The following is a 13,343-nucleotide window of genomic DNA, read 5'->3' as shown; positions in this document are numbered from 1 at the left end:
TTACCTTCCCAGCCTCCATCTTCTTCTCATTCCTTCCTGTGATTAGCTTCGTGGCAGGTGCATCTTTCTTTGGTGCGTTGGAAAACACTAGACCTTGGCCTTTATTCACATTAAGTCCACAATATCATAAATGAAATTTCAATTTTGGTGTAGAGGTTGCATTGCTTGTAATATGAATCATAAACACCAGCAATGCAATTTTAAGAAGCTGATTGTTTTTTCCCTGAGAAGGAAGGAAAATAAAATCTCTGAATCTGCTGGAGTCAGACTCCCCTGCTTACTTGCTCTGAACAAAAGGCTGGGCAATCTCGATCCTTCTGAATACCGTATGAAATTCCAGGCAACATACAGGGCAGGGTTGGAAGCAATGTGCAGCAGGAGATGGATTACACTTCTCTGAGTATTTACGTATCAGCGGACTTGTTTGTCCACACATACAGATGACACACGGAAGGTGGGAGGAATGGCTGGCTATTGATACAGATTTATAGTTTCCATCACTGCTCTCTATCCTTTGGGATCAACTTTGTCACGGGCACACCGGCGGGGGTTTATTACAGTGTGTGATAGCAGGTGTGGGCTGTGTGTGCATTGTGGATTCATTGTCCTCCTGTATCAGGATTTATACAGCCACACACCCCTTCTTTCCAAGGGCCTGCCTGGTGCACAGACATTCATTTATCTGTGGGACTGGGTCCTGCATGGTGCCCCTGGAGTCAGTGGTTGGATTTCACCACTGAATTCAGGTTGCTTCTATTACATTTAAACTTCATCTCAGCAAGGGCTGGGAGCACATTTTAAAAGGTCTGGTTCTAAACGCTTGCTGCTTTTAGTATTATATTTTAGATTATTTAAGGAACGTAAATGCAATGGAAAGAAATAGGGGAGGCTTACCATGCAACATGAAACTCGGAGGTTTACCGATATGATTCAGAACAATTAAAAGAGACATAAATGCTCTCTAAAGCTACAAATTTAGTCAAATCTAGTGTTAATTTATTGAGTGTCTACTATGGGCAAGGCAGGCCCAGAGCGTGGTAGTAAAAGGAATGCAAGATAATTTCGATTTGAGAAAATTCAACTTCTCAGGATTTAAATGGTTCAAGTCCCCTACCTTCCTGCTGGACCCCTGTTTTCCGGTGAAGAAATCGTATTTAGGATCAAATATAAGCTCATTTTGGCTGGGGCCCTTTTCTGCAGACTATTTCTGTAAACTTGAAAAATAGGGTTGCTTTATGAAATGGATGATCTTCTAGATCCATACATTTGAACTCTAGGAATCATCTACTTTTTAAAAGTCTGCTTAAGGGAAGAATTTAAAAAGAAAACATTTGAGGGGAAAATTAGGGTCACCTAGTAATTTTCAAAAGATTACAGTACCTCTCAATGATGTGTTTATTAATGAGAAAGCTTGTGGACTGCATTCCTTATCCCCAGGTGTGTGATAGAAGGAGTCAATGGGTTGGAGGTAGACACGCTGGGTAGTTACTGAGTGCAATGACTAAATAGATACCATTGTGCTAGGATCTGGTTACTAAGAAAAACAAGAGGAATCCTTGATCTCAAGGAAACTGTAATTCTGGGGATACTTTGCACTCTACCTCACTAGCTTAACCTGCCTCTTCATGCAGCTTCTCATGCCACTTCCCATTAACAGCTGTTTTTTGTTTGTTTGTTTGTTTGTTTGTTTTTTGAGACGGAGTCTTGCTCTGTTGCCCACTCTGGAGTGCAGTGGCACAATCTCGGCTCACTGCAACCTCCACCTCCTGAGTTCAAGCGATTCTCCTGCCTCAGCCTCCTGAGTAGCTGGGATTACAGGTACATGCCACCATGCCCAGCTAATTTTTGTGTCTTTTAGTAGAGACGGGGTTTCACCGTGTTAGCCAGAATAGTCTTAATCTCCTGACCTCGTGATCCACCCGCCTTGGCCTCCCAAAGTTCTGAGATTACAGGCGTGAGCTACTGCGCCCAGCCCAACAGTTGTTTTCTTAAAGCATGTCAAGACTTTCCCCGTGTGATCATTAATATGAGCAAATAGATTAGAAGGGTACCCATTGCAGGTTTTTCTCAACATCCTTCATTCAAAGGAGTTTAAGTCATAACTTCTTAAAAGGCAGGTTTCTCTCAACAAGCTGATCAGTCAGTCTTTGAGCTGTTCCTATCTCTGTGCCTCAAACTTTCCGGCTTGCAAAGGGCATGATGAAGTTTAGGATATTCACTTCTACTATATCAATAGTATCTGCAAATCTGATCCTATCTGGCCCGGTTGACACCTTTCCTGAGCTTAGCAAATGAGGCTTTTCATAATATGGCTCCTGCCAGCCTCTTCAATTTTGTCTCCTCCTGCCTCTGTCTGTCCCCAAGTTCTAACAATCACAGACAGTTTGGAACATGTGGATTCAGTTTGCTATTGCCTGCATCTGTGTTTTTTGCATGTCTCTTGCCCTTTACCCTTTAGTGAAATTTTCTTTGCTTAGGTATTCTTCTAACTTGGAAGATAATACGAAAAATCTATCTCCTTCAAAATTTTGCATATGCTTCTACTTTATAATCATAACAATATATTATTTTTGTTTCCATATCAATCTTCTCTATAATATAATGATGGGTGTATTTTTGACATAGAGAACAACAGTATTTATGGCTACCATAGAAGTATAAGTCCCTCTTTATCCCAGATGCTAAGCAGAGACTCTGGCACAAAACAGCTGCTAAATATTCACTGGGCTGAACACTGAGGGAGATTATACACGTTAAATGAAACGACTAGAAAGCAAAGCCAAAGCAGTAGTATAATGAAAAGTTTAGAGCCCCAAATATGAGTTGCCCACAATTTAAGGAGTGCAGAGTCAGTGAAAAATGGGGGATGGAAGGGATAATGAGTCTTCAAGGAAGCCCCAAGTTGGACATTAAAGGTAGAAAGAGTGTTTGGCAGATGGAAAGAGGGACAGCATTCCAGAGAAAGACGGTACTGGCAGCAAAGGTCAGTAGACCCTTCCTTGGTGATCCTATGGCTAGGTCTCCTAGGTGGATCTCATCTCACATCACTGAGTTCTTTTTACTGGAGGTCATCGATCAAATGAATATTTAAATGTAATTTAATTTCCATACCTTTGTAAGTTTTTTCATATCAATAGATTTGCAAATCAAAGTATATATCCCAATACCAATGAGGAAATATGGGTACAAATTTCCTATGAAAATTTGCATTTAGAGATGAAAATCTCCTTTGACGTGGGGAGGGGGCACAAATGGATTCAAAGAAACCAAAGCCGTGGCATTTTCCTTTGTGGCTTTGCTTTGGTTCACTTTCTCATCAACTGCTTCCATCCTGGTTATGGAAGATACAGAGAGCTCCCTGCCCAAGACAAAGTGAAAACCAACAGATTTGTCATAAAATGTGTGAAACTTATTATGTAGTCCTATGTTAATATCCTTTAAGAATTTTATTTCGGCCGGGCGCAGTGGCTCACGCCTGTAATCCCGGGGCTTTGGGAAGCTGAGGCGGGCAGATCACGAGGTCAGAGATCGAGACCATCCTGGCTAACACGATGAAACCCCGTCTCTACTAAAAATACAAAAATCAGCCGGGCGTGGTGGCAGGCGCCTGTAGTCCCAGCTACTCGGGAGGCTGAGGCAGGAGAATGGCATGAACCCAGGAGGCGGAGCTTGTGGTGAGCTGAGATTGTGCCGCTGCACTCCAGCCTGGGCGACAGAGCGAGACTCCGTCTCAAAAAACAAAAACAAAACAAAACAAAAAAAAGAATTTTATTACACAGAGGACAGGCAGCTTTTAGAGCTTCGCTGCTCGGTGGTTCTGGGACCACCAATGTCAGCATCACTTTGGGAGCTTGTTAGACATGCAGATTCCTGGGCCCCACCCTGGACCTAGTGAATCAGAATCTGCATTTGAACAAGCTCCCAAGTGACACAAATGCCACTGGTCTGCAGACTGTACTTTAAGTAATGAGGCTTGCCTCCTTTTCACAACCAGCAATCCTTATCTAAACCACAGAAACACAGAAGGTGATTTGAGAGGCTGTTTTCTCACTCTTCCAAAAATACACGAGTATTACACTCTAGGTGCAGGGGTAAGAAGTTCATTCATTATATACATAATGGATATCTTGGAGGATGCGGGCTTAATTCTTTCATAGAATCCCAATTGAGAAAGGCACCCAGAATCCTGAACTTGAAGATAATTCAGGTTGCTTCTATTACATTTAAACTTCCTTAAGTATGAACACATTGAGTTAGGCAGGTGTGAGCCATAATCTTTCCGTGAGATGTGTGCCTTCCCATTGGTGAAGTGACTGTTTTTTATTATTCTGAATTATCAGAAAACATAACCAGCTCACTACAAACAGCAGCATTCTAAAAATTTAGCAGATTTTGCTTGCGTAATTTACAAACCCAAATGGTGCAGATCTAGCTGAGGCTGAGTTGAGTAAATAAAAGTATGGTATGTTTTTTGCACAGTTCCACATATATATTGTATTTAAATAATTTTAGAATCCAAAGACATTTTTCTCAGGCACCTAAAATAAAAATGACTTTTTTTTTTCTTCTAGAAAGTGTAGAACAGCCACTGGAAGTGTGGTAACAGGAAAAATGAAATTTGTCCATCTTCTGGGCCCATGAAAATGGGACCACCAGCAATACTTTCTGGCAACTTTGTCCATTAGCATTCATTACTATAGCACATCTGTCCTGTGCATGGAAGTACGTGTAAGATCGGATGTGGGGAGAAATGAAGCGTCTTTGAGCATGAAGCAGCATCTGGCCTCACTACCTGGAGTAAGAAATCAGGGAAAACGGAGGCACATTAACAGCCAGGGACTTCTTACAGTGACCTCCTGCAAAATTGGATCAGGCTTCTCCCTGGCAGTTGTGTTAAGCTCACACATTTGATGAAATGTGCTTATGAAGTCGGCATATTTCGCTGCTTTCTTTCTTTCCTTTTTTTTTTTTCTGGGGGATAGATTCTTTATTATCTGCTGAATTCATTTCACTCTGTCAATATTCTATAGAAAACATGATGGACATTCTATAATTTTGACTTTGATATTAATTCATAATGTTGATGGTTCTAGCTCAGGGCTGCTTTCTCTCTTAAAGCCTTTCTTTCTTTTCCTCCCTCCTGCCCCTGACTCTAGGTCTCAGGTTGTTCCATTCAGCAGCTGAGTTTATGACAGCTGCGTCTCTCCTTATTGCCTTAGCACACGGCAGGTCTTTTTTCATATTAAACTCACGATAACGGCAATGAAATTCAGATTTATAGCTGGAAATCAGCCTATTTGTAATATAAACATAAACATTGGTGCATTTGAAACAGCTAAAGAATTTTTTTTTCCTTCTTTGTATTTTTCCTTTCTTGGAACTTCATGACTTGAGTCTCAAACAAGTGCTATTTTAAAATTTTCTGGCACCATGTAATATAATTGATAATAATGTTTAAGCAGCATCTAATATCATCCAGCATAGTGCAAAGTGAGCCATCCTAGGATATGAGCTTAAAAAATTACATTAACACTTAGACAAAATGAAATTTTTATACTTGATTTGCTCATGGTTGGACAGATGCAACTAAACACAATTTGAGCTGTCACTTTGCAAAGGGGAAAAAAATATGCAACTTTGGAATGTTTCAAATGAGCCCAATATTAGATTCCATAACTCAGAGTGACACAGGAAATACTATTTGCAACATGATTGGTTCATTAATATTTGGTAATTGTAGTACATCATTTTAAGGGGGAAATAAAGTGCAAACAAATGTTCCTAGCTTCCAGTCAGTCACGGCTGCTCAACTGCCACCACCAGGAAAGGTTTGGAAGCTAAAGGATACATGGATCGGGGGACGTTATATTTTCCCCTCCCCATTTTCATTTTGGAAGAATAATTTTCATCATAAACCAACATGTCAGACAAAGCATCTACATTTAAAAAAATATTATTTCACGATTTTTCACATGCACATTTGATGTAAACCCTGGAGGTGTATTCCCTGAGTACCCATTACCTCCATTTTAGGGAAATTACATTAAATTATTAGTGACAAATTTACTTGTCTGCCAATGTATTTTTCTGGAATTTTACTACAACATCAATACTTGGCTGTTTTATATGGGCCCTCATTTACCTGTCTTTAAAGGCAGCCACCCCTTGGGGAGCTCTGTCTGTCACTAACAGAAGCTGGAAAGAGTCTTTAAGTTTAACATTCACAGTTTTGAATTAGATGGAAAAAAAATATGTTGCATTTTAAAAATACAATGTGCCCTTCTGAATTTTACAATTAGGCAACTTGTTTTGTAATGTATCGTCTCACATTTTGGATGAGGATAAAACAACGTAGATCACCCCCAGGTACTAGGGTAGAAACAACAGGCATTATTCTTAAGTGTGAAATATGTCTGCCAGGTAGCGACAAGACAAGATAGGATAGATGTTCACATTTCTCCGGTTTATTTTAGGGAAATTCGCAGAGTGAGTTTTCTGTGATGCAAATGAGCCATAGACTTCAGGGTCCCTCTTGCAGGATGCCCTTAGAGCTGCTGGGAGTCATGGAGGCTGTAGGTTGGGGAGCAATACCAAAGCGTCACTGGGAAGCTCCCAGAAATCTCAGAAGAGAGGGACGTAAGTGTCCAAGGCCCCAGCACCTGATTCTGATTGATTTTCTCATTTTAAGTAAATATTAATGTTGGAACATAATTCCAAATTCTTTCTTTCTTTTCTTTTTTTTGAGACGGAGTCTTGCTCTGTCGCCCAGGCTGGAGTGCAGTGGCATGATCTCCGCTCACTGCAAGCTCCACCTCTCGAGTTCACACCATTCTCCCGCCTCAGCCTCCCGAGTAGCTGGGACTACAGGTGCCCGCCACCACGCCTGGCTAATTTTGTTTTTGTATTTTTAGTAGATACAGGGTTTCACCGTGTTAGCCAGGACAGTCTCGATCTCCTGACCTCGTGATCCGCCCGCCTCGGCCTCCCAAAGTGCTGGGATTACAGGCATGAGCCACCGCGCCTGGCCCCATATTCCTTTCTTACAGAGAACTCTCCAAATTCTATAAGCTTCAGGCCTCCACAAAACCTGGATCTGTGGCTAAACAAGGATGCTATTTTTCTTTGCATCCTGGATTGTAACAGAGTTCTGGTAAGCAGAAGATGCCTGTTTGAGTCGTAGAACAAAAGTTACATGTTAAACTGTAAAGTCCTGTTGAGGGAAGTGTTGGGTCAGGTAAGCCAGAAATACATGGAAAGCTTGAAACAGAAACAAAGGGAAAAATGAAAAACAATAAGCAAGAATGTAAGTTTCAGGGCGGGGCTGTGTCCATCTCTCCAGTTTCCTGTTGATGTAGAATTCTCCTCCATTAGAATTTACTGAAGCAATGCTTGGCTCTGATGACATTTCATATCCTCCTGTCTTGTCCTGTGCCTGGTTCTCTGGTTTGCATATCTATTTTTATGTTTGAAACTCCTATGTTGTTTGGTGGAAGATTTCGGTTCATTTTTAATGGAAGATATGGGGTCTTCAAGCTGATCAAACCTTTCTCTCTCTTGGCATTACCAAGAATATGCTAATTATTTGTTATTGTAGATATATAACCTGGAGTTGAGAATTATGCAGACTTTTTTTCCCCCTAAATTCTCAGGAGCTATTTTTCTGAGACGTGTGCAGGTCCCTGTGGTTCAAATTTTGGCGAGTTACTGTTCTCCCTCCCCGATGCTATGCTAGCCAGGAGCCACTATTTGTAAAGGCCTTTCCCTTCCTTCCCCAAATAAACACAACCATTTAGATCAAATTAACTAGAATATCTGTTTCAACTGACCTAAATCCATCCTCTGCTATGGCTTGGGAGATTTGACCTTAATTAAACCTCTATTTTGCCAGGGAATGAGACTGCTGGAGGGAAAGACCATATGGATTTCTACTTTCATTTCAGGTGGAACATTTGTAGCACCTGCGGACAGATTGTTAATGAAATATTTGCTTTATCCAACAGCATTTTATCGAGACCTAGAAATTTGGCAGTTTGGCAAATTTTAAATGGGGGAGAATCATAGGTAACGCTGCAGAAGGGAAACGATAAGAGGCCAGTACTCCTAAAGGAGCTAAAAGGGATAAAGACGCAGGATACAGTGGAGGGAGACCTACAGATGTTATGACAGTAGGATTCCCTTTCTAACTTCCTCCCCAAGACCCCTTCCTCAGTAATGGCCCTTGGTGCTAGACCACTAAAATTCAGTATGATTTTAATAATTACAACCCCTTTGGAAGATGGATGCTACAATTCCCATTTTTTCCACAAGGAGACCAAGGGGCAGGAAGATGTAACAATTTGCTTAAAGTCATCTAAGGGTCTGGCTGGGATTTCCACCAAGCTGTGTCTCACCCAGAGATCTGGTCCTTTTCTCTTCTGTTCAACCATCTCTCATGCATCTACTAACTTTGAATGTTGACCTGTTTTGAAATGTTTATTCTTGATTTTCGGCCAATTTTAGTATATCTTGAATGGTACTTTGTAGGCTTCAAAGATATTATCAGAAGTGGAACAAAAAGAAGTTAATAAATAAGGATGCACTTCAACTAACTTTGTTCCCTAAGGTATTGTTGTCACTAAGGGGAAAAGAATCAATTCTGAACTTGGGAATGAAATTTGTCAGAAAATTGGACAAACTTGTACTCACCATCTTAAATTGCACCAATTCTGAAAGTATGAAGTAAAGTACTGTGGGTTCATGTTTATTCAAACCAGGAATACTGCCCTAAGTGTTGAGACATCGTTGCCAATATCTCATGTCCCTCCACCCCTGACAGCCACTGAAGCTTCATGATTACTTTAAACCAAAGGTTGGAATTGGTGAATAACAGCCACCTGGTGGAAATGTCAAAGCCTTTTGTTTTTTTTCCCCAATTTATTGCCATAAGAACAATATTTATGTTCTTTGACACTTGAAATCAATGCTTCCCTTTATAAGTCTCAACCTGAGAAACACATGTGTACTATTATGCTGGTGGTTTTGTGCTTTTGTCCTTAAGGTGCTACCAGAACAAAACCTTTTTCTTCTGTTTCCTCTAGTATCCTGGGTTCCCCCGCCCATCAAATGCAATTGTAGCTCTAGGACTGAAAAGGTAGCTTGTGTGGATAAAACTGGACCATGACTAAGTATTTATTAAAGTCTACTAACAACCTGCATGGTGGTGCGCACCTGTAGTCCCAGCTATTTGGGAGACTGAGGTGGGAGGATCCCTTGAGCTCAGGAGTTGAGTCCAGCCTGGGCAACATAGTGAGAGCCCCCACTCAAAGAAAAAGCCTACTAGGGTGCTAGGTGTTTTGGAGGTACAGAAAAAATATAAACCACATTCCTAAATTTAGTTAGAGAAACAAACAATAGTAAGATTTATGGGGCCTCACATGAGAAAAACTTGAGATGTGAGATAGAGACTGTTGTGCATATTCAGAAAAACCGTGTGGGAGCCAGTGATAGTTTTGTGGAAGTGGGTGGGAGTGGGGTTTGGTAGGCAGGAAATCGGGTAGGGCATTCCTGGTGGGAGGTACAGGTCGGGCTGGAGGGAAGAATGTCTGCATTTAAGCCTGGGCATTCAGAAAAGATAGAAATACACTTGGATTTGGATAAGGAAGCCAAGGACCATAAACTTTGCAGGATGTCCATCATGAGACATTAAAAGAACATTGACTCTCTGAGTTCAAAAAAGGCAATGCTATTGAAAGAAATGCCGATAGCTTACAGACATATATATTATATATATATATTATATATATATATATATATTTTTTTTTTTTTTTTTTTTTGAGACACAGTCTTGCTCTGTCACCCAGGCTGGAGTGCAGTGGCATGATCTCTGTTCACTGCCAGCTCTGCCTCCCGGGTTCATGCCATTCTCCTGCCTCAGCCTCCCGAGTAGCTGGAACTACAGGCGCCCGCCACCATACCTGGCTAATTTTTTGTAGTTTTAGTAGAGATGGGGTTTCGATCTCCTGACCTCGTGATCTGCATGCCTCAGCCTCCCAAAGTGCTAGGATTACAGGCGTGAGCCACCACGCCCGGCCACAGACCTATATTTTTATTTTCTCCATAGTGCTTATTTTTATTAACATTTATATAGCTTTGGGAAGAATTTTGAAAGTGTCCTTTCCTTGAATCTTCTCAGAAGACAGCTTTTATATTGAATTTTTCTTATCTTCCCATCTTAAACACCCATTGATATGGGAACTAATCAATGTTTTAATAAACTAGGATATTCCCGATTTAAAATATGCTCTTCTTTCCACCTCCCTCCTCCAGAAGTGCCCTCTAAATTATCCACAGTAGTCAGCTGTGACAAGTCATGGTCCCATCACATCTCATGCCTCTTGTCACAAATTAGGCCAGGATTCTAGTTCAAAAGTGCAATTTTCTAAACTACCGAGGGAGAGCAACAAAACATGAATGAATGTCCAGGATTGAATCAATTGGTACCAAGATCTAATGTGTCCACCTGGCCTCTTTGGGGTCATCCTTAGTCTAGGTGCGCTGCTTCACCTTCAAAGAATTATCAGAGCTTGTTTTGCCTTTTTCAAAGTTCAAATCTGTTTCCATCAACAGGAGACTTTTTCAGATATAAACTAAGGGAGCTGGAGTTGCAGCCATCTGTCTGTGGTTTGAAATCCACATGTGAGTCTTGACGAAGTGCTTCTCAGCTCTTTTATCTCTCCGTAAGGTGATAGAAATAAATCTAATTTTGAATATCAACCTTGTCATTATGAGCTGTGGAACCTTGGGTAAGTTACTGAAATTTTCTGAGCTTCAGTGTCCTCATCTGCAGGTAGAGAATGACAACAATCCTCCTAGGTTTATTATTTAAAAATTACATTAAAAATGTCAAGAACTTGGCCAAGTGCTTGGCTCATCAGAAGATCTCCTGAATCTTATCTATCTTTGCATTTGTGGCAGGATAGAATTTTCTAGTTACAGGATGTGTTACAGTTTAATTTGGTGGAGAATCACCAGCAAGTTTTTAAGAGCACCAGAGGATGGTGATGGTCACCTAACCTCTTACAGTCTGGCATCCTCAGATAACTCAAATATGAGGAACTGCCCTGAATGTCGAATACTATAATAATGATCATTATCGACCGGACTATAGACACCGGACCACACTGCTAGTGTCCAGTTGTAACAAATTCATTTGCCAGGCACAAAAAGACCCTGTGGATTGCATGGATTTTCCATTATGAGAGACCTGACAGTGCCTGAACATTAGTTAATGACGTAGAAAGAAGTGGCTCTATTGCAGTATAGGCCAATGTGCAGAGCCAGAGGTTCATGGGCAGCACTGCCTTGGGAGTGAACGAGAGATGACAAGGATGTTATTTAAGACACTCAAGGGGGACTGCATGAATAAGAAGGATAGCATCTGGGTAGCTGAAGGGAGGCATTGTCATTTTCCTACCCAGAAAAGATGTCAATTCTTATGATTTGAGTGAGATTTTTTTTTTTGCAAGTCTTTTCATTTTTATTACTCAAAAAAGTTTCATTTTTTTTATTTAGCTTTCTGACTCTGTGCTTGTGCCTTCAACATTTTCACAACGATTTTCTGCTCCTCGATAAGGAAAGCACGCTTGATCCTATCACGAACACATTTAGCACACATGGAACCACCATAGGCCCTGCTGACACGTTTCTTTGTTTTGGACAATCTCATAAGAACTTTAGGTCTTACAGCACGAACCCCTCGAAGTCTGCCTGGGCACACACCACATGCAGATTCTGGTGCTTTCCCAACCTTCTTGGTATAAAGGTAAACAATTCTATTACCAGGGGTTCGGGACAGCCTAGTTTTGTTAGAGGCCCTATTGTAGGAAAGCCTACGTCGGTATGTCAAACGCTGGACCATTCTGAGCGCCTGCAGACAACGTCCCCGGAAGAGGAAGCTTGAGTGAGATTTTTTTAAAAAAACAAGTTAACATTTTGAGAGCCCTCCCTATGGTATACTTTTTTATAACACAATTGCCTATCAAGAAAGTTTCCTCAGTGATTTTCTCCTGTAAACACAGTCCTAACAAAGACAATACCTTTTGCTAATAATAGCTCAAATGACTGTATTTATTTTTTTCCATAAATTTTAATAAACAATTCATAGGCATGTACATCTTATATGGAAATATCTGTTAAGTAAATTGTAGAAATTTATCTTACTGGTAAAAAGCATTGAAGTAGATGGTCAGTTTTCTTGATTTTGTTTTGTATATTGTATCATGTAACTGTTAAGCTATCAGGACTACCTATTTAGAATACAAATGATTATGTCGTAGGTACGTATGTACCTGCACGATCCCCAGTGTATATTTCAGCCAATTCTCTGGGAAGAATTCACATCTTGAATTGGTCTTAAATATTCAGTGCCTTTGATTTGCCCTTTTCTATTTCCCTCACCTCATTGTGAGAGCTTGATCAGAAGTCAGCCACCGCGTGGTCTGCAGCTAGATTCCCACGTTATAAGCAGCCTGTCATATCAATTACAGCTGATGATAGGGCCCCTTCCTCCCAGTTGCGGGACTTCTGTACCTTTCAAGATGGTGGAGAAACAGGGGTTTAGTTTAGAGCAGAAAGAACTCTGTGCATTTGCTGTTTACGAACTCATCTGCACCTAATCTCTCATTGCTGCTCAAGATGGAGGGTTTATGATTAATACAGTTGACACAGAAAATGGCCGAGTGCTTGGCTTCTTTTAAATATATCATGCTCAGTGCACACAGACCCTGAGCATCCGTTAGAGAGAAGTGACAGCGGACTTGACCTTTCTCTCTGAATCGCATGTGGAAGAAGGGAATTAGCTTGCTACAATAGCACTTGAACTTGCTTTAACTTATCGCCTTCCTCTTTAGAAGGAGGAATGTACGTTAGAAATGTGAAATCACCTTCAGGCCTCATGTTGTTTAAAATGAAACTAAGCTTCCTCATAATATTAAATCGGATGTGTCTTTCAAAAGAATTTGCTAAGGGGATCATAAATAACATCCAAGATTTCTTTTCCCATTCTTTCTTTCTGGTTAAGTAAACCAATATTTACATTTAGTGTTGACATGCATTTCATATATGTGCATATACGTACACACACACATACACATTGAATTTTGCAACGGCCATTGAGCTTCCCCAGGAGAACACAGGAACAATAGGTCCACTAGTGAGGTGTGAGTTACAAAAGCTTTTAAATTGGCTTCCATGTAACTGGAAACCAAATAAATGGCTATGGAAAATGCAAAAGGAGACCTAGCAGCATTGGTGTTTGCTTTTTTTTTCTCCACAGTTGCCAATTACTGCCGTTAGATCTAGTATGC

General features: G+C 40.7%; 1 protein-coding gene across 1 annotated transcript; it reads right to left on the bottom strand.

Moving 5' to 3' along the window:
* Positions 1–11,488: 11,488 nt before the first annotated feature.
* LOC129457730 (large ribosomal subunit protein eL34-like) lies at positions 11,489–11,930 on the bottom strand. Its single transcript, XM_055233183.1, has one exon. The coding sequence runs from the start codon at positions 11,894–11,896 to the stop codon at positions 11,543–11,545; it is 354 nt and encodes a 117-aa protein (XP_055089158.1). The 5' UTR covers positions 11,897–11,930; the 3' UTR covers positions 11,489–11,542.
* Between the last annotated feature and the right edge of the window lie 1,413 nt (positions 11,931–13,343).

Source organism: Symphalangus syndactylus, chromosome 11 (assembly GCF_028878055.3).
Source record: "Symphalangus syndactylus isolate Jambi chromosome 11, NHGRI_mSymSyn1-v2.1_pri, whole genome shotgun sequence".
NCBI classification, from domain to species: Eukaryota; Metazoa; Chordata; class Mammalia; order Primates; family Hylobatidae; genus Symphalangus; species Symphalangus syndactylus.
This window is presented reverse-complemented; position numbering and strand designations above follow the sequence as displayed.